This window comes from Psilocybe cubensis, chromosome 3, assembly GCF_017499595.1.
Source record: "Psilocybe cubensis strain MGC-MH-2018 chromosome 3, whole genome shotgun sequence".
Taxonomy (NCBI): Eukaryota; Fungi; Basidiomycota; class Agaricomycetes; order Agaricales; family Agrocybaceae; genus Psilocybe; species Psilocybe cubensis.
The window spans coordinates 3,722,348-3,746,026 of record NC_063001.1 but is presented as its reverse complement, the minus strand read 5'-3'; the positions used below and the strand labels follow the sequence as shown (position 1 = coordinate 3,746,026).

The 23,679-nt window shown below is 45.3% G+C and overlaps 4 protein-coding genes across 4 annotated transcripts; all 4 read left to right on the top strand.

Moving 5' to 3' along the window:
- Positions 1 to 3,308: 3,308 nt before the first annotated feature.
- Positions 3,309 to 4,288, top strand: JR316_0004022 (uncharacterized protein; the record flags this gene model as incomplete). Its single annotated transcript, XM_047889791.1, has 3 exons — positions 3,309 to 3,612; positions 3,664 to 3,922; positions 3,976 to 4,288. The coding sequence occupies 3 exons, from the start codon at positions 3,309 to 3,311 to the stop codon at positions 4,286 to 4,288; spliced, it is 876 nt and encodes a 291-aa protein (XP_047752165.1).
- An 8,732-nt stretch (positions 4,289 to 13,020) lies between these two features.
- Positions 13,021 to 16,594, top strand: JR316_0004021 (Fanconi-associated nuclease 1-like protein; the record flags this gene model as incomplete). Its single annotated transcript, XM_047889790.1, has 10 exons — positions 13,021 to 13,198; positions 13,254 to 13,340; positions 13,390 to 13,916; positions 13,966 to 14,158; positions 14,209 to 14,820; positions 14,871 to 15,134; positions 15,183 to 15,424; positions 15,471 to 15,586; positions 15,649 to 15,949; positions 16,001 to 16,594. The coding sequence occupies 10 exons, from the start codon at positions 13,021 to 13,023 to the stop codon at positions 16,592 to 16,594; spliced, it is 3,114 nt and encodes a 1,037-aa protein (XP_047752164.1).
- A 653-nt stretch (positions 16,595 to 17,247) lies between these two features.
- Positions 17,248 to 22,172, top strand: JR316_0004020 (Putative phospholipid-transporting ATPase C24B11.12c; the record flags this gene model as incomplete). The annotated part of the gene is made up of 15 exons (XM_047889789.1): positions 17,248 to 17,516; positions 17,564 to 18,364; positions 18,425 to 18,595; positions 18,651 to 18,849; positions 18,908 to 19,667; positions 19,720 to 19,953; positions 20,017 to 20,294; positions 20,341 to 20,610; positions 20,664 to 20,728; positions 20,785 to 20,868; positions 20,924 to 21,012; positions 21,071 to 21,177; positions 21,234 to 21,326; positions 21,386 to 21,505; positions 21,558 to 22,172. 15 exons carry the CDS (start codon positions 17,248 to 17,250, stop codon positions 22,170 to 22,172), a joined length of 4,155 nt encoding a protein of 1,384 aa, XP_047752163.1.
- A 363-nt stretch (positions 22,173 to 22,535) lies between these two features.
- Positions 22,536 to 23,432, top strand: JR316_0004019 (uncharacterized protein; the record flags this gene model as incomplete). Its single annotated transcript, XM_047889788.1, has 5 exons — positions 22,536 to 22,736; positions 22,795 to 23,013; positions 23,104 to 23,158; positions 23,233 to 23,292; positions 23,356 to 23,432. The coding sequence occupies 5 exons, from the start codon at positions 22,536 to 22,538 to the stop codon at positions 23,430 to 23,432; spliced, it is 612 nt and encodes a 203-aa protein (XP_047752162.1).
- Positions 23,433 to 23,679: the final 247 nt, after the last annotated feature.

Below are 23,679 nucleotides of genomic sequence, written 5' to 3'. Positions count from 1 at the left end.
TTGGCGCCCGACTCTTTTTCCTTCCTTGTTTGGATAACATCGTTACACCAATACGTATTGTACCATTATACGCTCCTTAATTATGAAGGCGATCTTTTTTTATTCACAAAACCTTTTGAAATTTTATAACGACGTTCGCGGCAGAGCCTCAGAGTTCATTTTGGCGGACGGAGATGTAAAATGGCGCAGGCACATTTTTTGATGAAATTTGCACGTCCTTTACCATGGGTGACGGAGGTACATCATCAGACCTCTGACAGGTCCTCATATGATGTTGAAATCCGATATGCGAGACTATCTACCACAGGGCGGGCCCAGCTCATATAAGTTTAATTGATTGATACAACACCTCGGCCTCAGTTGCAGCTTTTTATCCCATCGTTATACTCACTTTGTTGACTGGATTCACAATTGTAAGGTGCAGATACAATACTATATTCCAATTAAGTGTATATCAACTTGAACAGATACCGTAATAATAATAACTACTCATGATCAATATTCCATGCGGCTTGACTTCCTATTCCTATAAATTTCAGTAATATCTTCTAGTTTGACTTTGAAATTCAAGTCAAGTGCCAATGATTTCCAAGTGGAAGTCGCTTTTCTTAACCTTCGTTTGTTGGGATATACTAGGCGAAGTTCTTTGACAGGAAGTCCTAAAAAATCGCGAAAAATGACGAATTCGTGCAACATCCTGTTGCCGCAATGTGCATAGTCTATGAAGACATCAAGGCGATTTAAACCGGAAGGGAATATGATAGGGTACCCCGAGCTTTTGACGGCATGTGATTCGTTGAGATATTGTATAGTCTTCAAGCTAGTTTTAAGAGATCTCAGCCATATGAACTGGCTGAGAAGTTTAAAAATGCAAGCTCTGCATTCTGGCTTGTGGAACAAATCCAACGTCAGATCGACAGTGTGCGAAAGGGAAATAAAACCAGCAAACGCCCTCGAAAGTCCGCAAACCAAGTCATCCCAAGCACTTGAATATATAGCGTTGTTCTTGTTGACGATGACCCAATAATTGTTATTGCCTATATGAATATAATCACCTGATAGATGATAGACCAGCGAGTTCAAGTTCACCGGGGGGCAATGGCGGAAAAAAGTTGTGAGAGCTTCAGAAACGGATTGCCCTGCTTGGACACCATCTTGAGCAGCGTTTCCAGAGAAGAAGCATTTCATCTTTAATAAACAATTTGCTCCGGGTGCGAGGAAGTGTAAGATTGGTAGTAAGCTTATGACATCGCCCTGTATGTTAAGCTTTCGCAAACTGGGCAGGTAGACAGGGCTGAGTCGAGCAAAGGAATCAAGTGAGTTATGAACATTAGAATACCAGAAGGAACTCAGTCCCAGAGTTTCGAGGTGAGGTATCCGCTTCAAGCACTCAAATAGTCGTGAAGGAGAGAATTGATCAATGTTTATATCCCAGATGTGCCGCAGATTTGAAGCCCAGGAACAGGCTGTTGGGTCAAAACGCAGATATCGGCATTCAATCCCAAGAAGCCGAGGAGCATAATTGGCAAATAGCGGGATGTCGGCAGAGTCAGAAAGTTTGGTATCACGCTGCCATGCGTCGACGACGATTAAAAGCTCGAGATTGGGTGAAGCTTTCTTGAGGGCGCTGTATACCTCAAACTCCATCTTTAATCCTCCGCAGATCTGTACAAACAAGCGACGTATCCGAGTCCAACGTTTTTCCAATAGGGAAAGAAAAAAATTCCATGAAGGCTGTTCTTCAACCAAATCTCCGATAATCGTGAACAAGCAGTAGTCTCCTGTCCTTCTGAGTACTTCTTTCCTCCAGTGGTCACTAGGTTGGTCGAGACACTGTAAATCTATGGCGGTAGCCCATATTTGAGGTGCACTTAGAAGGATGGAACGCCATTCCCTGCAAACCTGTGAGCTATGGCGTGTGATTGTCAACGCGGACTCTTCAATGGTTGGTCCTCTTATATACTTCAACTTGGTATACATGTCATGGTTGCCGGTGTCGATATAGCACGAATCTGCGTGTCCGTTCAATGAGAAGATATAATATAAAATGTCTTCGTTGAGATTCTCCATAGAGAGGAATTGTCAATTTCAAATGACTTCGAGTACCGGAGAGTTAGGCGAACCGACGCAAACTTCGAGAAACCTGAGTCGGTAAATTTGAGATATATCCAGTGAGGTAATCGAGGGAATGAGGGATCGAGTCACACTCATCGACAAGTCGAGGAGCTTATAAACTTGAACAGAGGATGGCACTCTTCCCCTATTCGTTAAACCGTGTTTTGGTGGTAACAGAGCCACCAATGGCAGAGGCCCATCATTCTTGAAATTGAGTAGAATCGAAATGGGCCTCTATCGGACGCTCGTTAGCTCGATCAGCAAAACTTGGCACAAGGGCCAGTGGCCAGCCAGATTTCAGTAATGAGGACGTACCCTCACAAGACTGATTAGAGACCTATTTTGAAAGACTGCACGCCAGGTGCTTCCTAAAACCAAACGTCATGGCATAAGAGAAAATAGACGTACTAAATTGTAATTCCGATATACCCAAACGCAAACGAGTTTATTACTGTTATTACTAAGATGACTATAGGACGACTTGTCCAGAAAGTTGGCAATGTATAGTCAGAGTCGAAGATCGGAAGAGTTCTGTCAGTGCTAATCACGTTGTGACTTGATTGTGACGAGGCAGTCACTTAATTGATCTTAGGTTCCAGTTTTGTTACACATCATGACCGGGTCGACATCCAGCATCGAGCCAAACGCCAATTTTAGCCCCATGGGAAGTCTTTTGCTAGCATTAGCGCTCAAGCGCTCAGTGGGTGTCTTCGAGAGTCTACTAAATGGTTGTTCATCCCGTCCAAGATTTGGGAGTCTTGGCAAAATTGTCACTCAGAGCTACGTACGATTTATGATACATCTCGGCCTTCGCGGAAGCGTTGAGCGTTGACGCATCATTGACAGCTTTTCCCACTTAATCTACGGTTTGACGCCCGGCTACTAGAAAACGTTGCTTCGGAATCGGGATCTTACATTCCTTTGTTCTTACGGGCCAGTTCAAGTCTGATCACCGTGACCTAAAGACTGTATCTTGGTTGAACTTGAAGTCCAATCCTGAAACAGGGAGGTGGCCTGGGAGGGACAATATGCATCTTTAAGCTTATTGATCGACCATTTTTCACCTCTGATTCTGGAAACAGCATGATTAACAGGACGTACCGGGCTGTGCGACTGGTCTCGTAAATTTACGTACACAATGACTACACTTTATCATTGCTTCAAGAACAATAGCCTTCTTCCTTGCCGCCAACATGTCCCCCTGCGGTATTCAACCCTCAAGACTCGCTCGATTTGCTCTCTTTTTCAGCCTTTTCTGGGTACCGCGGGTGGACGCAGATGGTGTGAACAGAACAATTGACGATACGTTTGGCGATTCTGTGACAAAGCAAAGGGTCACTTATACCCCAGCGTCGGGTGTATGGCACGATGCGACTTGCCTCACAAGTAGTGGATGCGCCATCGTTGGAGACCCAACCCAATGTTTTAGTAGCACCTACACTGCAGCGACATACAGAGACCCTTGGAGCGAGACTTCTATCGCTATGCAGTTCAATGGTGAGTGATTATGCTCTTAGGTAGTATTATTGCAACTTACACTGATTACAGGGACAGCCATTTATGTTTTTTTCATCCTTGCCAACAACATGGGAACTGGTATCATAACCCAAACGGTGGCAAATTTTACTCTGGATGGCGGTCAGCCTCAGCTTTTTACGCACCAGCCCGATCCAAATACAAAAGACCTCAACTACGGCCAACTCGTCTTCTCCCTCACGAACCTGACAAATAGCGAACACACTCTGGTCATATCAGCTTCAGAAGTCCACATTAATTCATACATCAATTTTGACTATGCTGTTTATACGTGCGAATCCACAGTATCTATGACATTCGAGGTCTAACATGAGCTATCTGCAGACATGAAGATGACACACAGTCGTTAACCCAAAATTCTGCTCATAAGAAAAGTGCTCCTATCGGTGCGATTGTCGGTGGTGTCATTGGAGGGATAGCTGTGCTTCTGGCGTTAGCTTTCCTCATTTTATATTGGGTTCTGCGCCGCAGGCGGACTACAGAGGAAAAAAAAGTCGAACCTGGATTTGATCCTCAAATGATGGTTGAAGTTCAATCCTGCATCTCTTTCACAGAGTCCACCCCGCCCAAGTGGATTGGTCGATCCCTTTCTGAGGCCCCTACCTTCCCAAGGCAATATTTCACCACACTCTTTTAGCCCAGTTCGCAAGGGCATCCATTCTCCACAAGCATCGATATCTCAAAGAGCATTCTCGCCGCAGACCCCTATCAGTACTGTACATAGTGGGGCTGCTGACAACAACTCAAGTAATGGACGCCCAGATACCGACTTATCTTCAAGCTCTGGCCGGCGATATGATTCAACAAGTCAGCTGCCACTAAGATTGGGCTCATCAGGAACCAGCACCCCCTTAGGTAAGCAAAAGTTGGCTTACCTCCGAACCTTTTCAGCCCTTCTGCACTCACACTATTCTACATTTTTGAACCACAGATATGTAGATTATGCTTTTTTGAACACATCTGTAGTTTTTTTTTTCAAAAAAATTTTGATTTCAAGAAGTTATAAAGATTTTAATTTTTTTCCCTTTTTTTTTACTCTAACACATCAGAAATGGTGTTTTCTCGAGTTTGGGAGATTTTCGAAAATTTGACAATGTTCTTTTGGCCGCTTATATAATGATGCACGTGACTACACGTGACAGTAAGTCACGCCTAAGTAATACCTCTCAGACTCATTATGGACTTGCAGAGAATACAATTTGACCTCTGAGGTTTATTTCTATTATTGTGGGCATAAAGGCTAGTAGTAAGGAATGTATATGCACATTTATGAAATTTTTTTTCAAAAATTTTTTGTCTGAAAACATTTTCCGTCAACATAACTTTTGATTTTTTTTCGAGCTGGATTTTGGCCGCTCTTGGCGCCAAGCCCGTTGATTACGTAAGGGTGCTGGTTCCTGATGAGCCCAATCTTAGTTTCCGTTACTCCTGGGGATCACTTATCTGCTCCAAATGGCAATGTCTCAGCAATAGGTCGTGGAAAGGCCGTTGATGTTATTCGACATGCTCGACAAAGAGAACTCGATGAGCGCCTTCGTTCGTTACAATTTGAAATGGCAACATTTGTTGAACGACTATTATTAATAAAGTTCACGATCGACCGTGTGACTCTCAGAGTCATATGATAAGTCATGTGAATAGATTACTAAGTAGATAGATGACTAAGTACTATACAGTAGTTACTGTCACTAGTCACATGTAACGCACTCTAGGTGTATATAAGGGCGACGCTAGTGCCCTCTAATGACAAGCGGTTTTTCACAACCCACTCGAGTAGCTACAACTCAAGTAACACGACCCAAAGGGTAAGTATTAAGTCAAGTCCTTAGCCACTGCGTACATAGACTGTGTAGAGTAGTTTTGGGCACATTATGCTGCTCAACAGGTTATGGGCCCCGTAGCCATAACGACGCAGGCTTGTTAGCCTTGCTGTCGACGGCACTGGCATAGGGACAATACTTGCCCCATGCTGCTCTGAAAGATAACGCCTATTTTGGCAATCTAGATGAGTGTGCAAAAGATCTTAATCTCGATTGGATCTTAGATCTGATCTTGAGATTGATCGGGCCTGACCAGCCCAACTGTTTCCTTCTATTTTAAGTTCAGGATGTGAAAAAAGCCTTGCTGACTTATTTTTGTCACAGGCTCAAGCTTTAAGCGCACTAAGAATGTCTTCCAAAGCAACTGTATCCGTTTCCGAATTCCCCAAATTTGATGGTTCCAACTATCGTAAATGGGCTGACAAAATGCTTCCCATATTCCTCCTGACTGGCGTTGATGGGGTTATCTCTGGAGATGTCGTGGCCCCTTCTCCAATTGAAGGAGAGCCTGCATTCCCATCCCCTGTTGCTCCGGCAACAACTGTTAACGCAGCTCAAATTGAGCTGTGGAAAATCCAATTTCAACGCTGGTCGCAAAGATCTTCGTCGTTTGAAAAAACGATGAAAGACTTTAAGGAGCAGAATTCCAAGGCACTAGGTGTCATCGCGAATTCCTTGATCCCATCTATTTGGGAAACAGTCAAGGGAAAGACCGCGAAGGGGGCATGGGATGATCTGAAAGCAAAATACGATAAAGTTCAATTTGTTGAAGTGATGGAGGACTTTAAACGTCTGACCACCTTCAAATTTGATCTTTCGGATCCTACCCCTCAGCTGGCCCGTTTCAGAGCCATCTACGAGCATGTCAAAAAGGTCGAAAATGCGGATCTAGTATCCGAGACCATGGCATGTCTCATCTTATTCTCACGTTTACCCCTTGCGGTATCGCCCAATCAACCGCCCTCCATATATCAAGACCTTATTAATGATTATGGAGACAAGACCAAGATTGACGACATGAAGCTGGAGGCTATCTCTGCTGATATCCGCAATCGTTGGGGAGCGCGGTTTGGTAATCTGGATGACAGGCAAAAGCCTAAAAAGGGTACGACATATGACCCTAAGCCTGCACCAAAGACCGGCCCTTCCCGGGCACCGCAACAGTCGGCTGAACGCAATACTGCGATCCGACCAAAAGGGGAACACCCCCACTATCATCCTTCGAAGACCCCTAATCAGGGACAGTCTCAGGGTGATAATCAGGAGAAGAGGATTCGTAAGCGTGCCCCACGAGGCAAAGGCAAGCAGCGTGCACAAGGCAATACAGCCTTAGCGGATGATGTCTTTATGGCATCAACATTGACGGTTCTCGAACCAGCAATTCCAGCTCCCACCACGTCAAGGATCATCGAGATCAACGGTAGAGGAAGTATCTCCTCCCGTACCTCTGCTCCGGCTGGGCCCTGGAGAAATCCGGACACACGCATGGCGCCATACCCGGCTCCTGCTGCCGCACGCAGCCTAGCTTCCAGAATTGGTGTAAAGCCTACTTCGCAGGCACTCCAGATCATGGAAAGCGTTGCCACGAGCAGCTTACAAATTCCTTCGGATGTCTCCCTCGCAGAAAGGTTGAAGACTCCGCCCGTCAACTCTGAAACTATTGACGATCACATGGTCGTTGATGGTGAGATCACATCTCCGGAGATCGAAAAGCTTAATAATGAGCTATTCGGACCGGAACCAAAGCAATGGGGTGATATCCCAAACTTTGATGATCAGAGAGAACGGTCTCCTGATGTTCCTATTGAGGAACGTGTGGATTACGGAGAAGATGATGAGGATCTCTATGATGGTTACTACGATGACCATTTCGTTGATAGGCAAGTAAGTTCTAGTTCTAGCAATTGGACCATAAATAACACTGAGATTCCCACAGGGACTACCCCATCTAGAGACGACAACGACTCAACAGTCGACCGGCCGGAGGAGGAGGAGTTCCCTGTAGATATTTACTACTCATTTGTACATGATGTATACCAAAAATATCTATCTCATTTTGCGTGTTGTCCAGATTGCAAAGGAAAAGGAACTGAAAAACCCAAAAAGGGAAAAAAAGTCATAACGGCTTGGTTAATGGACAGTGGTGCTAGTGTGCACTTTACTGGCGATAAGTCTGATTTTGCGAGTTATCAAGACTTTGCTGAGAATAATCGACCTATTTCGCAAACTGCCACTACCACGGTGCCTATCACCGGTTTTGGAACAGTCTTTGTAGAAGTGGTTTCCCACTCCGAGGATCTGGGACATGAAGTCCGCCGACTCCATCCTGTTCTATACATGGAACAATTACATGTTCGATTAATGTCGATGGGACAACTCCTGTCATCCGGCATGACCATAGAAGGAACAGCTAAAGTCCTTCGGTTCTTTGATTTGCCTAAAAAATCATATGGCCTGCAGGCCAGGGCAGATTCAATTGAATCGAACAGACATCCAATGTATTGGGTGCATACGCGCATTGTCTCTGGAGAAAACATTAGCACGTTATCTTCGACTCTTCAAGAGTCAAGTGACCTTTGGCATCGACGCCTTGGTCATCCCTCTGACGATGTTCTAAGACATTTTAGGGACTCCACTAAGAACTTTCCCAAAATAAGTGTACCCAAGGACAAAAATATCTGTGAAGGCTGCGCGAAGGGTAAAATGACTGATAAGTCATATGACGAAAACCCCAAACGCGCGAAGAAGCCTTTTGATCGTATTCATTGTGATCTCAAGACATTTTCTGTTTATTCCTACCAGAAGTGTAAATACTTCATGTCCTTTTTGGACGACCACACCCCACACGTATGGCTCTACTTTCTTAAAAAGAAGAGTGATGCCGCTGCGGCTGTGAATTCTTTCGAGAAAATGGTGGAAAAACAGTACGGTACCTCCGTCAAAGAATACTTCTTTGATAATGGCGGAGAATTCGTTAGTACCGAGTTCTTGGAACGGCTACAAAATGCCGGTACACGTGCCTGCTTTACAGCTCCCTATGCTCATCAGAGCAATGGTCGAGCTGAAAGACTAAACAGGACAATTATGGAAAAGTCTGAAGCGATGAGGCATTACGCCTGTCTACCGGATAGCTGGTGGCAATTTTGCTGTGCCCACGCTGTCTTCCTATACAATAGGACTCCGGTAAAACGCATTGAGTGGAAGACACCCCATCAGGCCCTTAAGGGGGAGTTACCTGATGTGTCTAAAATTAAAACTTTGGGATGCGCAGCTTATGTGTACCTACACAAGGAGCAGCGTAAAAATAAGTTATCACCGTGTTCCGAGTTGATGACATTCCTTGGCTACGAATCTAATTCGGTGATGATCTTTATGAGATCTCCGAATAATGTGGTCTTTCGTGCGAACAAGGCCCTATTCGATGAAACCTTATTCCCAAAGTGTGAATCTAAGAGGAAGATTCCACCCAACACACACTTTAATCCTCCAAAACCAAAGGGACCCTCCTTTGAAATCGGCTATGGAAGTGAGTCGACAGATTCCGATAACGACGACTTTCCAATGCCACCTCTGCCGAAAGAGACAGGCGATCAACCGAGCCCACGGTCCGCCAGTCCTCCAAGTTCTATGCCAGGGCCTAGTTCACATCCTCCTCGTGACGATGACGATGATCAGGATGACGATCAGGGATACGTAACACCTCCCACGTCAAATCAAAGACCAAAAATGCCTGATACACTTGTCAAGCCTCCGCCCAGAAGGTCGGATAGAACTCGGAAAGTACCAGAGCGGGAAGGCAATGTTTACCGACCCGGAACAACAACCGATAAAGATCGACGTAAGAAGCTGCAGACTGTTTCACACGGAGTGGCATCCGTCCCTGATTACGTGCCACTTACTCGATCTAGTAGCAATCGCAATGTTGAATCTGGTATCCCTAATTCAGGGACGGAAGGGGGAGTAGCAAACAGTCTTTTCGCGACATTACTTTCCAAACGGGTCTGCGAAATTATCTGCGCTGCTGATTATGGTCTCACAAAGGATGTCCGTGACTGGACCCTGCGTGATTTGCTGAAATTACCAGCTGACCAACAGAAGGAATGGAGACAAGCCATGAAAGACGAGTTAGAGGTCCTCGTCAAAAGAGAGGTCTATGAGCTTGTCGATCTCCCTAATGGCCGAAAAGCCATCAAATGCAGATGGGTCTACGACATCAAAACTGATGGTCGGAAAAAGGCTCGTCTGGTAGCCAAAGGCTTCTTACAGATAGAAGGCCTAGACTACGATGAGTTATTCTCACCTGTGGTCATGCTACCAAGTGTTCGCACAATATTTGCCCTTGCCGCACTCGAAGGGTGGAAAGTCTGGTCCCTTGACGTCATATCGGCCTTCCTTTATGGGCCGTTAGACGAGGAGATATATATGGAACAGCCTGAGGGCTTTGTTCTAAAGGGACAGGAGAAGAAAGTACTCCGGCTTAAAAAGGCAATTTATGGGCTCAAACAAGCCGCACGAGCATGGTGGTTCGAGCTAGACAGAAGTCTAAAAGAGCTTGGATTCACCAGACTATACTCGGACGCCGGCATCTTCATCTCACGTCATACCGACGGCACGTTAGCAATAATGTTTGCCTATGTCGACGACATCCAGATCACCGGACCTAACTCCGAACTCTCACGACAGAAGAAAGATCTCTTTATGAAGAAGTGGGATTGCCGGGATCTCGGAGAATCACGGGAGTTTCTCCGCATGGCTATTGATTATAAAGACGGCAAAATCCTCTTGAGTCAAGCCAACTATTTGGAGAAGGTTCTAACTCGGTTTGGCATGAGCGATGCTAAAGCTGCTAGAACTCCCTTACCCACGGGCTATCGCCCAATACCGTTCGATGGTACTAGTTCGGCACAACTTCGCTCGCAGTACCAATCAGTGATTGGTTCCTTGCTTTACCTAATGCTTGGAACTAGACCTGATATTGCCTATGCAGTGACTCAGATGGCGAAGTTTGCTTCCAATCCGTCTGAAGACCACATGAACAAGGCTAAATATATTATGCGGTACCTTGTTGGCACACGCAAATATGCCTTAGTTTATGATGGGAAGTCTCGCGCAGGCCTATATGCCTATTGTGACGCCTCTTATGGAGATGACCAATCAGAGCTCGACCTTAAGCGTCGGTCTGCACAAGGTTACTTCTTTAGCTTGGCAAATGCTGCGGTCATGTGGAAATCACAGACACAGAAGTTAGTCTCGACGTCGTCTACTATGAGTGAATACATGGCACTCTCCGACTGCGCCAAAGATTGCGCATGGATTAAAAATCTATTTGCGGAACTGGCCAAACCAATTTCTCACGTCCCAGTCTATGCGGACTCACATGGTGCAATATTCAACGCGCAGAATCCCGTGACACAAAAAGGGATTAAGCACGTGGAGATTCGCTATCATTACATACGGGAACAAATAGAGCAAGGCACACTCAAATTATATGCAGTTCCGACTGCTGATAACGTTGCCGATATGTTTACCAAGAATCTAGGTCCTGATCTATTCTTGAAACATAGATCCGCTCTTGGCCTTGAGTTTTACCCGCTAGATTAGTCCGTTCATGAAAACAAGTAGAGTCCCGCCTTATGGCACGCGCACCACTTGAAGGGGAGTGTTGAACGACTATTATTAATAAAGTTCACGATCGACCGTGTGACTCTCAGAGTCATATGATAAGTCATGTGAATAGATTACTAAGTAGATAGATGACTAAGTACTATACAGTAGTTACTGTCACTAGTCACATGTAACGCACTCTAGGTGTATATAAGGGCGACGCTAGTGCCCTCTAATGACAAGCGGTTTTTCACAACCCACTCGAGTAGCTACAACTCAAGTAACACGACCCAAAGGGTAAGTATTAAGTCAAGTCCTTAGCCACTGCGTACATAGACTGTGTAGAGTAGTTTTGGGCACATTATGCTGCTCAACAACATTGGCAGCCGATATATCCAACAATCGAGTAACTAGGAGGACATCCGCTCAACAATACCCATCACCACATGGCAATCCTACTGCCACTGGAACTGAGGATGCAGAGATGAGCGCGGAGGAGATGAAAGAGCAATTACAGATAATGCAAGAGCAGATAGAATATCTGACGGCTCAGCAGCAATCACCATGGGCGCAGGGCTTGTCGGATGATCCTCCTCCGGGTTACACTGTTGGACGTATGTGAGCGCTTGTACATGCAGGTTTCTCTTTCGTCATGCCTTGTCATTGCAACACATTCATTCAAGTACATGAGATTGATGATGCGTTCTGACTTGTCCACTGTCACAACGGGTGGGTGAATTTATTCCTAACATTGACCCATTACATAGCGCTTCCAAGTTATTGGGGAGCTTGCTCCCCTTTGTGGGGACCCAAAATGCTTAAGCACACGTGATCCACCAGTGTTTTGATTGTCACCCCGTGCGAAAATGGCACCCCGTGCGAACCTAGCAGGGAGACCTGCCGACATTTGTGATGTGGCAAGATTCTACTAAGATTGGGCAGGAACCAGCACCCTTACGTAATCAACGGGCTTGGCGCCAAGAGCGGCCAAAATCCAGCTCGAAAAAAAAAAATCAAAAGTTATGTTGACGGAAAATGTTTTCAGACAAAAAATTTTTGAAAAAAAATTTCATAAATGTGCATATACATTTCTTACTACTAGCCTTTATGCCCACAATAATAGAAATAAACCTCAGAGGTCAAATTGTATTCTTTGCAAGTCCATAATGAGTCTGAGAGGTATTACTTAGGCGTGACTTACTGTCACGTGTAGTCACGTGCATCATTATATAAGCGGCCAAAAGAACATTGTCAAATTTTCGAAAATCTCCCAAACTCGAGAAAACACCATTTCTGATGTGTTAGAGTAAAAAAAAAGGGAAAAAAATTAAAATCTTTATAACTTCTTGAAATCGAAATTTTTTTGAAAAAAAAAACCACAGATGTGTTCAAAAAAGCATAATCTACATATCTGTGGTTCAAAAATGTAGAATAGTGTGAGTGCAGAAGTAAGCCAACTTTTGCTTACCTAAGGGGGTGCTGGTTCCTAATGAGCCCAATCTTAGAGCATGCCAGGTACTGGCATAGCAAATTAATCGTTCTGTAATATTGTTATACTGTCAATACAATGTCTGAGTAGTTATTGGGGAGCTTTGGTCCACAAGTGTTTTGTGATGCTGCAAGATTCTACTAAGTAGAGCATGCCAGGTACTGGCAGAGCAAATTAATCGTTCTTACCATCCTGTCTAATTATATCATATATGTATACACTCACAGCAATCTGGTACACCAGGACAGTCACGCTTTGTGAACAACGCGTTGAAACGCGTTGTGACGAATCATGTGGCTTAGTTACTATGTGACACTGTGTATTTTTTCCACGGGCACATTGTCACACGCAATAATTGTGTTCACTCGGGTCAAGTGTCAATCTAACTTGACCAACATCCATCTACTTTCTGTAACATATACTCTTTTTTTTATTTAATGAACTGATTTTAAGATTATGAATAACTTCAAGCTTTCTAGAAGACTTCAAACTGAATGGCAACTCATATTTGGTGGGGGCGATACCCTTCAAGCTTCGCTGGACTCTCTCGAGGAGAGGCTGGACAAGGTCGAGGAAGACAGACCCAGTCAAGACAAATCACAATGGCCGTCAGCATATGTTAGCGTATTTGAAGGTGTGTTGAATCTTCTTTTCCAAATAGTATTCCGTGTAATAACCCTGTCCGATAGAAATGATATCAACGGTATTAAAGGACGAACCTTTTTTACTAAGTCCTCAGGAAATTGACCTGCTACAAAACTTTAGCATGCTGTCTTGTAAGGCCAGCCACCTCAGCCTTTTTGACTTTGATTTACGACCTGCTAGATAACGCACGGTACTGCCTGGTGCGGCTCGTTCTGCGCAAAGCAGATCAATGGCACCCCCTCTCCGCCTTGACAAATTACGAGAGAGAACTAGGTCCTGGTTCGGTGGAACATGCAATCTCGGATTTGTGCCAACCTATCGAACAAATTATGAATCAAAAGTATGAACCCAAGATGGAGGAGACAGCGAAAACCGAGATACCCCCTGAGAGGACAGCAGATGGGCATGAAATCATTGACCTTACTATGTACAGCGACGAAGAGGACGTCAAACCGGTTGTTATACCATCGTCACCTGAAATCTCGGATGAGAGTAATCCGCGCGAAGAAACAAGGGTTTCAAGAGAACTAACCCCCGAGGAACGTCTGCATGCTCTTCTTCAACCTCCGGAAGATGAAGGGATTCTCGACCGCTTTTGCGAAGATGAGTCCTGCATGTCTACTAGTGAAGTTCTTGGAAGGCTTGCAATTCCTCAACTGAAGGAGCTGGGTAAAAGGTTCAGGTGCAAATTCAAACCGGGCAGCAAGGTGTCGTCCACAAATTTTGTCGCAGAATTGTCTATCTGATACATGGCAGAAATCCGACATGATCTATATGCTTCAGTGTAGCGCAGCTACTCAATCAATCCTTCCTGACTACAGGGGGAAAGGGAAGACCATTGACAAGCATCTAAAACAATCCCAACTCCCTTTTGTCAGAACTCGACCCAGGAAGAAGGGAAAAATTACACAAGAGGAGCATCTCAAGGGAATGGCTTTGAAGGAGCTAGGTAAGTGTCTGATTTGTCAATATTCTGCGCGCTTACGTGTGCACCCCCAGGCAAATGTGTCCGTGTCAAACACGAATTTTATCGACTCGTCCGACGTCTACACATCATTTGTTACCGCGAAACCGAACACCCGACTGCCCTCTTACTTCCTGCGCTACTTACCAGATTCAAGAAGAGAGACTATACCGGATACCAATATGCCCGCAGCAACAATATCTGGTCCTCAAGGGATGAACTTCTTGAATATGAACGTGCTTTGGAGTTGAACAGCATTTTGGACGAGCTTATAGACGCTATTGAAGACAAGTCTAGCCGCCGCAGTACAAAGGCACCTTCTGTCCGAGCGAAAGACAAGTTTAGCACTCCTATCAACACTGCCTCGGGGGCACCCTGTACAACGCCTCTGAAGACACCTGGTAGCATTTCGAACATCAAAGCGTCCAAGACGCCCTTTGTAAAGAAAGAGGAAGAATCGGAAGACGAAGAAGACGAGTCCAAAGGTGTGGAGGCAGAAGAATCACCTCTTAGTATGGTTAGCAAGGAGGAGCAAATCAAAAAATATCTTGATGAATGGATATATCCAGAATGGCAAAACTGCATCAATAAGCGGCGTGCTGAAATCGATAACTTGAGACCACCGGGACTGGAACGATTTGAGAGCGGTATGTCGTCCTTTGCCTGGGAATGCAGAGCCTGTACTCAACATACACAGGCCATGTTTTCACCCGCATGCTGCACAAGGCCACTAAAGCACTAGGCCCTCTGAAAGAATATAAGCAGGAGCTTAAAATCATCAACGACTTGCTCAACCAGACATTTTGGAGACGCGGAAAGCGCTCACAGTGGTATGAACGACGAGCGATCATCTTGGGTCACCTTACACGTCAAGCTGGAACCAAGGAGGACAAACAAGAGCTCATGATAGAAACACTGGAAGGTGTCAAAGAGGCCCTCCAGGATGAAGACACCACCTTGGGTACGTCGGGTTTTGTATTACAAGAACAGTGTTGATACAGCATTTCAGTTTTCCGGCCTGGACTCGTCAAACGACTGTTAAGCCTCGAAATCAAACTTGGGGTGCCACCGAGCGAACGGTCTCGTTCCGAAGGAAAACTCGAACCTGCTCCAGAGACGACGCTTTATGCGACAAGGGTTTATCCTCCACAGTTCGACAGACAAGGCTTGCAGAAAGAAAATGCCCAAGGAGGAATATACGCTTACGTTGGGGTGAAGAGTAATTCCACTAATGACAGCAAACCTCCTGAGGTCAGTTGCTGGGCACCATAATTGAACCTTTTTGACTGTTTATTAGGCGCAACTCACGAAAAAGAAGTTGGGCCAGAAATCCAGCTGGAAAGGAAGGAATGGCGAGATCGTCAATGTCGAGCAACGCGCGCTAGAACATTACGAGGAGCAGGGTTTCAAAGGGTTTGTCTCCGCTATCTTTGCAGACCATTACAGAAGTATATTGATTGGTATATATGTGACAGTTTCCATTGCGAGACCAGGATCCTTACTACCATATTTGCCCTTCTTTTCTGGGATATCATTTTCGCAGATGTGCCAGGAGCATTCGAAACAATGTATCAAGAAGCTCCTCTTGACATGTTTGAAGAAACATTCAAGGATGCGAGAAAAGACCTCATCGATCGAAGGTTAGATGAGATAAGGAATGGCAACTGGCGCGATATTGCGGAGAAGCACGACAATGCTTACCGAGAGAAGAAAACGTGGTGCATTGGCGTAAATTGGGATTTATGTACCAGAGAAGAGCTTCTTGACATTCTTGAGGTATGCTTTCGCTTCTAATGCTTATCTCATGCATTCTCATTTTCTATCCAGTGTTTTGGGGCGAACTCGTTGGCCACAATATGCCAACATTTCTGCGATGACTACAAAGGCAGAAGCAGTGGGGGTCCTGATCTTTTCATATGGAAAGCACAGGAAGGGGAACACGGAGGCATTTGCAAATTTGTGGAGGTTAAAGGTCCTGGCGACTCTCCACAAGCAAATCAGAAAGTCTGGTTTGACTGTCTCCATCGTGCAAAGGTCGCTGTCGAAATTTGCTGGGTCAAAGACGAGAGCCAGCCGCAAGTAGGGACAAATGCTCATTCATCGAGGAAACGGAAGGCTCGGACAGCAAGTGCGAGTGTCGGACCTTCCAGGCGTAAGAAGCAAACCAAAGTTGAAAGCCAATCGGATGAGGAAGACTACGATCTTTTGGACCCAGAGCCAGAAGAAGGTGCAGATTTTTTATCACCGCTTGCGCCATCTGAGATTTCACTTAAACGTCGGAGAGTTTCGCCTCGAAAATACACGTTGGGACTACCACAAGGCTTGGAAATGCTCCCATTCTCGAACACAGTGACGGCTCAATCATTACAAGCCATGTCTCCCTCTCGCTTACCGAAGGCCACAAAAGTAGAGAATGCATGATTCGGTTTTGAGTCACGAATGTGGGCTCCGAAGGGCCCTGGTTCCTTATTTTATCCCTCATTTCATACGTTTTATCTTCGGCATTTTTCTCATGGATTATACCCTCTTCTTTCGTCCATTTGTAATACCAAACTCTCAATCTGCAGCTCTTATATTTTATATTATCGCATCAACTTTCGTGAGCTCTTTATCTATCACGCCTATTTCATGATGCGGTATGACATGTACAACATGACTGAGGACGCGGAATGTTCGGACCCGGTTATTCTATGTCACGCTTTGGATATTTCCCGGTTTGTCGATTTTATCCCATAGTTGTTCTCTGCTCTGATCCTTTACCTTCAGGCCGTTAGCTTGAAGCTTACCATATATTCGTCAATGCCCGCATCCAGCCGCTGCAATACTACGTGCAAATGTACCTTGTCATACGCCATCGCAATGGCGAGCGGCACCACGATTCTCATCGGGTCCTACTTACCGTAGACGCGTTTCAAGCCGCTATCAAACATCACCATGCCGCTTCACCAGCTGATTCATAGTCCGAGTATTCCAAAAAAAGGACTTGGGAACTCCGGGTGACTATCAGTGGCCACTGAAGAGATTGGTCAGAGCCATTCCGGACGATCGTCACTTCCACGTCTTTCCTCTCGTCAATGGCCGGGTCCACTAAAGCTGGGCAGCCCAGTTTGCTTGCGCGCTTGGCTGCCTTTAAACTGGAGGATCTCTTCACTCGTAAACGCCCGCCAGGACCGCCAAGAACCGTATATGTGAACCAACCGCTGCCTCAGGAATGCTTGGATCCCAAGGGCAGGGTGAAGCGCGATCACGTTTATACTACCAACCAGGTCATCACCTCCAAGTATACTCTCATAACCTTTATTCCTCGAAATCTGTTCGAGCAGTTCAGGCGTGTAGCGAACATGTAAGTTTCCGTTCTCGTTCAGATGCGTCTTCTTATCATCCATTCAGTTTCTTTCTAGGTATTGCAGTCCTTCAATTCTTCCCAAAGTTTTCAACACTATCAGCTGGAGTTGTCATCCTACCGTTGGTCATTATTGTAACTGTGACTGCATTGAAGGATGGATACGAAGACTTCAAGCGGCATCAATCCGATAGAAGGGTGAATTATAGCAAGGTTTTTGTTCTGTCGGGTGGGAACTGGACGAATCCAAACAGGACTGAAGATAAAAGCAAAACGTTTATCAGGGGTATACTTCCAATGCGCTCAAGACCTATAACGACAGGAGTCAAATCTGCCGAATACGATTATGAACACTCTGACGAAGTAGATTTACCTTATTGGAAAGAAACCTTGTGGGAAGACGTCCGAGTCGGCGACTTTGTGAAGATTATGGATCACGAAGCCTTCCCGGCAGATATACTGATATGTTCTACTTCCGAAGACGAAAGTGTTGCATTCGTCGAGACAAAAAATCTAGATGGAGAGACCAACCTCAAGTCGCGTCGAGGCGTCCCTGCTCTCAATCATCTTAACAACGCTAGAGCTTGCGCCGATGGTCGTAATTCATTTCGAATTCAGTGCGAGCGCCCAGACACTGACATGTATAGGCTCAACGGCAATGTTACAATAGGAAACGATACTTCGCCTGTTGACTTGTCAACGACACTCCTTCGTGGAACTGTTTTGAAGAACACGGCTTGGGCAATTGGTGTTGTTCTTTTCACTGGTCTTGACTCCAAAATTGTCATGAATTCAGGTGGAACTCCTAGTAAACGAAGCAAGGTTGAAAGGCAGATGAATCCACAAGTGTACGTCCCATGTCTGACTGTTTCCATTCCGATTGATCCTTATTTCTTGCTTATTTTTAGTATTGTCAATCTCATCATCTTGGCTGCCATGGCTGTAGTTTGCGCAATCGCTGACTCTCTCTTGGAAGTTAAATTCTACCCGTTAGGTGCACCATGGCTTTTCGAGGATAACAGGAGTGATGATAATCCAAGGATCAATGGTTTAATTACTTGGGCGTTCGCTCTTTTGACGTGCGTCATCTTATCTGCATTGGGTTTAATCATCATTCTGACTATGTGGCTACAGTTTCCAAGACATTGTTCCCATCTCGCTATACATATCCATTGAAGTTGTCCGCACTTGTCAAGCTGCCTTTATTTACTTCGATTCGGATATATGTTATCAAAAAACCGGACAAGCAACTCAAGCGCGAAGTTGGAATCTCTCTGACGACCTTGGCCAGATACAGTATATATTCTCGGACAAAACGGGCACTCTGACGCAGGTCAGTTTTGATTGTATAATGAGAACTATCTCCGTCTCAATGACAAACTTATATGCAGAATTCCATGGTATTTCGGATGTGCTCGATAGCAGGCAAGGCTTATAGAGGTGACAGCGATGCATTGGCCGAGGACGAGATGGAAGATAAACCTTCATCTATAGTCAATGAACCGACAAAAGAAACTGTTGAAGTTGACCTTTGGGCGGCAAGCGCACAGCCAAGCACAAGTTCTCACAGCGTCAACGCCTCCTTGAGTAAAAAGAATTCTTTAATGGCCAACAACGACGAAACATTCAAAGATTCAGTTCTGTCCAGCGACATAGAAGCTGCTTCTAGGCCAAATGCCAACCATGATTCATCCTCAGATGCTTCCATTATCAATGCGTTCTTCACTGTCCTCTCGCTGTGTCACACAGTTATTGCGGCCAACAACCCAGAGACTGGTACAATAGAGTATAAGGCCCAATCACCGGACGAATCTGCTCTTGTCCAGGCGGCTGCAGACATGGGTTTCGTTTTTCTCGGCAAAGACAAGGAGGTTTTATCTTTGAGGACGCCAAGATCCGCGGAGGTGGAGAAGTATGAACTTTTGGAGATATTGGAATTTACCAGCGCTCGTAAACGCATGAGTGTTGTTCTTCGGAGGTTGGACGTTGAAGGAAGTGAGTTGCTGCTACTCACAAAAGGGGCCGATAATGTCGTCTTCGAACGTTTGCGACCAGGTGAAGACGAAATGAAGGAAGAGACGGAGAGTCATTTGAGTGAATTTGCTTCAACGGGATTGCGAACATTGACTCTTGCCTACAAAACCATCCCAGGTGTGTAACACAACAAATATTTTTCTTTGTCTTTCTGATCTATTACGAGCAGAGGATGAATACAACGCTTGGAGACTTCGGTATCAAGACGCATTGAATGCTCTTGATAACCGTGAAGAACGCGTTGAATCCGTCGCCAATGAACTAGAACAAAGCTTGCATCTTTTAGGAGCCACTGCGATTGAAGATCGTTTGCAGGACGGTGTACCAGAGACGATTGCCGACCTTAAGAAGGCGGGTATCAAAATTTGGGTGGCTACAGGAGACAAACTTGAAACGGCCGTCGGTCAGTCCCAATAATATATATTTCTGTAGCGTAAACTAACTGTGCTCGTATATATACTTGTAGCCATCGGACGAAGCACTAATTTGATCAGCCATGATTCAAACATCATCATTGTTCGAGGAGGAAGTTCTCGACCGGTACAGACTCAAATGCTTAATGCCCTTGCGCAATTCTTCCCAGAACAGGATTACGAAACTTTGCAACAAACAAAAAATGAGGAGACATTGCCCGAGATACCCCTTCGAAGGATAAACACCGGTGTTAGTTCCATTGTTGGTCCAGAGAACGGAGATCGTCCAGGCGGCTTCATCCTCGTTGTTGATGGAGCTGCATTGCTCGAGGTCAGTGCCTCGTTTTATTCTCCTTCAAAACATTAGTACTGATTAGTATCTTTGGAAGGCGTTTGCCGATGATGTAAACAAAGGCATCCTACTCAAATTGTCAATTCTATGCGATGGTGTAATTTGTTGTCGTGTGTCCCCGCTTCAAAAGGCATTAGTGGTAAAGCTCGTCAAAGATGGCTTGGGTGCGATGACATTGGCCATCGGAGATGGTGCCAACGACGTTAGTATGATTCAAGCCGCAGATGTTGGTGTGGGTATCTCTGGAGAAGAAGGTTTGCAGGCTGTCAACTCCTCCGATTATGCCATTGCACAGGTGAGCTTCTTACTTGTGCAGATAATTGGAACCATTCTGATTGAATGGAGTAGTTCCGCTTTCTGAAGAAACTTCTCCTCGTCCATGGACATTGGTCCTATGCTCGCAATGGTGTCATGTACGTCCACTCGCCACAGCCGAATTAGTTCCCTGACGGTGTTTGGTTTCTTACAGGATCCTCAACTTTTTCTACAAAAACATTGTTCCTACAGGCATCCTCTTCTGGTTCCAGATATATGATGGATGGAGCGCAAACTAGTACGTTCTCGTTCCTCACATATTAGCTGATCCTGATGTAAAATTGTACCCTCAGTGTCTTCGATTACACATACATTTTGTTCTGGAACTCGTTATGGACAATTGCACCTGTCGTTGGCATTGGCATTTTCGATCGATTCCTTGGTTAGTCACTATTGTGTCCTACCTCCCAGCATTTCCGAGTCTGAAGTAATGCCCGCAGACTCCCGTATCCTGATGGAAGTTCCAGAACTGTATCGATATGGTCGCGAAGGCACTTGGTTCAACTTACGGTCCTTCTTGATCCATGTATTAGACGGAATTGTTCAGGTATTTTGACGTCATTTTGCCTTGTTCCGTCCCCTGACTAGTTTCCTTTTTTTCAGTCAGCAATAATCTACTTCATTACCCTTTACGCATACACGTCAACTTCATCAAGAAAGGATGGATACGATGTGTATCTTCATGAATTTTCGACGGTGGGTTTTTAACATTATTGAAATTTACCCCTTCCTCATTAGTTTTTTGGTGGATGTAGACCATGGCTCTCTCAGGAGTTCTCGTCGCCAACATCTTCACTGGATTCAGTGGTACCGCATGGACATGGTGGCTTGTTTTTGCTATCTTCATTGGCATCATCATACAATGGGCATTCACGGTGAGTTTCGGTGCTCATTTAAATACGATTATTGTTCTTATATCAACACCAGATTATATATTCTCTTGTTTCTCCTGGTTATGCCGTCACCATGCTATACGGCAATTATTTCTATCTCTTCACCTCTGCTTACTTCTATCTGGCAATTCTTGTGACATTCACTCTCGCCCTTACTCCTCGTTTCATGTACAAATTCTGGAGATCTAGTTTTCAACCTGGAGACCTCGAAACCTTTCAATACCTGCAAAAGCTATACCCACATCGTGACTTTTCTTCGTTTTCTCGTTCCAATCAACCGCCTTCCGATCTTTCTGCTCTTCAGCGCAGACCATCGAGGATGTCGCGACGCAATTCTCGTGCCAGCAGCGTCGACACTTTGGAACGCAGGTTCCCTCGTCCCTCTATGGATATCCGGTCTGCCAGTAGGACAGATATGTCTACAGGCCTCACCTCTGTCGATCGTGGTTTCGACTTTGCCACAGAAGAGAACGGGGTGGAAATGCGGCGTGTTCAGACCAACCTATCCGAACGGCGAATGTCGAAGCAAAACATCCTCCCGCGACGGTCTTCGTCGAACAAAGGGAAGGAATCTGTATCAAATGTGCTTTCTTTGTCGAAGAGTATCTTGAGAAGAAAGGGTGCTTCGCAACACAGATCCTCTGAATAGCTAGGGGAAGCAGTTATATATGTCAAACATGGAGAGTTGTGCGATAGCGATGGGACATTTGTACTTTTAGTGTTCAGGCATCTAGTGGCGACTATTTTATTATTTAATATGGATCTATGTGGAATCTGCCGTTGGTCACTAATGATCCACAATTTACAAATGTATGGTAGTATCAATGGTTGAACGAGTTCGAGCGGGGGTTCGCCTAGATAAGATAAGATTGGGTTCAACCAACGCACGTGAATTCGTCGGGCGTCTTTGTGACCGGTCCTGTGACGGAAAGCCGACAACGCGTTTTCCGATTGAAGACCGGCATTTCAGCGACTTGTACTTGCTATTTATCTTGTTTCTACACCTTCGGTAATGCCTGCACTACGATTAGCGGGGCCTAGGGTGGCACCGACGCGTTTTCTACTCAAAAATTCGGCAAGAAACTTTGCCACGGAACTTCCACGGCCACCACCACCAAGATCACAGCCTGTAGTTGAAACTTTTTCGGATACATCAAGGCCTCGTCCTTACTATGCGAAACACCCACCATTCAGAGAACTTCCAAGGGCACAGGTAAGAAAGTGTTTGACATTGCATCCCTGGGTATTGCGATGCTAACTGCTATCGCCAGTCAAAATGGCCAATCGCGCTCGGGTTGCTGGTCACAGGTGTGGCTGGTTGGGCTGCTTTTATGACCTTCGCTACGAACCAAGAGAAGCTGTCCAGTTCCGTGTTTCGAAGTATTGTCCGTGCTTTGAAGTCAGATTCTCAATTGCGGGAGGTTTTGGGTGAGGCCATCAGGCCTCAGCCTGAATGGTATCTGAATGGTGATCCACATGTAAAGGGACGGGTGAGTTATGTTTTTTTCTGAGTTCCATGTGGAACTCGTTTTTGTATGCACTTCGGAGGAACATCCTAATGCCCTTTTACGCTATATTAGATTAGCCAACTGCAAGGTAACATCGATGTGAGCTTTAGAGTTAGGGGTTCAAAAGGTGCGTTGTTCCGCTGGTCAACAAACCTGTTCTTGGATTGGACATATACTAATACAAATTCAATACACGTACAGGATCTGGAACCTTGTACTTCACGAGCATACGAAAAGAAAAAGGCGTACCGTTCACCGTTCGTGAGTTTTGATGATCCTTAAGTGGTATGGTCGAGTTTCACATCGCTTTTTTCTGGTTGACAGTCCGATTCCGTGTCATCTGTGATGACGGGACGATCGTTAATATTTCGGATGCAGCAGCACCTGCTCTCGATTCATAGCTTATCATTTCATAATGAATGTTACCCCAGCATAATTATTTGGCCATACGTGTTCTGCAATATGGGAAAACCATGATCTCTCCGAAGTCATAGGTGTATGTGCACGTCCCATCAAACTTTGTAACTTGATCATCACAAACGGTTCACAGCAATATGTCTCTTTGCTGTCGCTGGGATATTCATAGGCATTCTTTGAAGTTCTTCCGTTGATCAAAGTGTATTCCGACATGTGTATTCTCCCGATTCC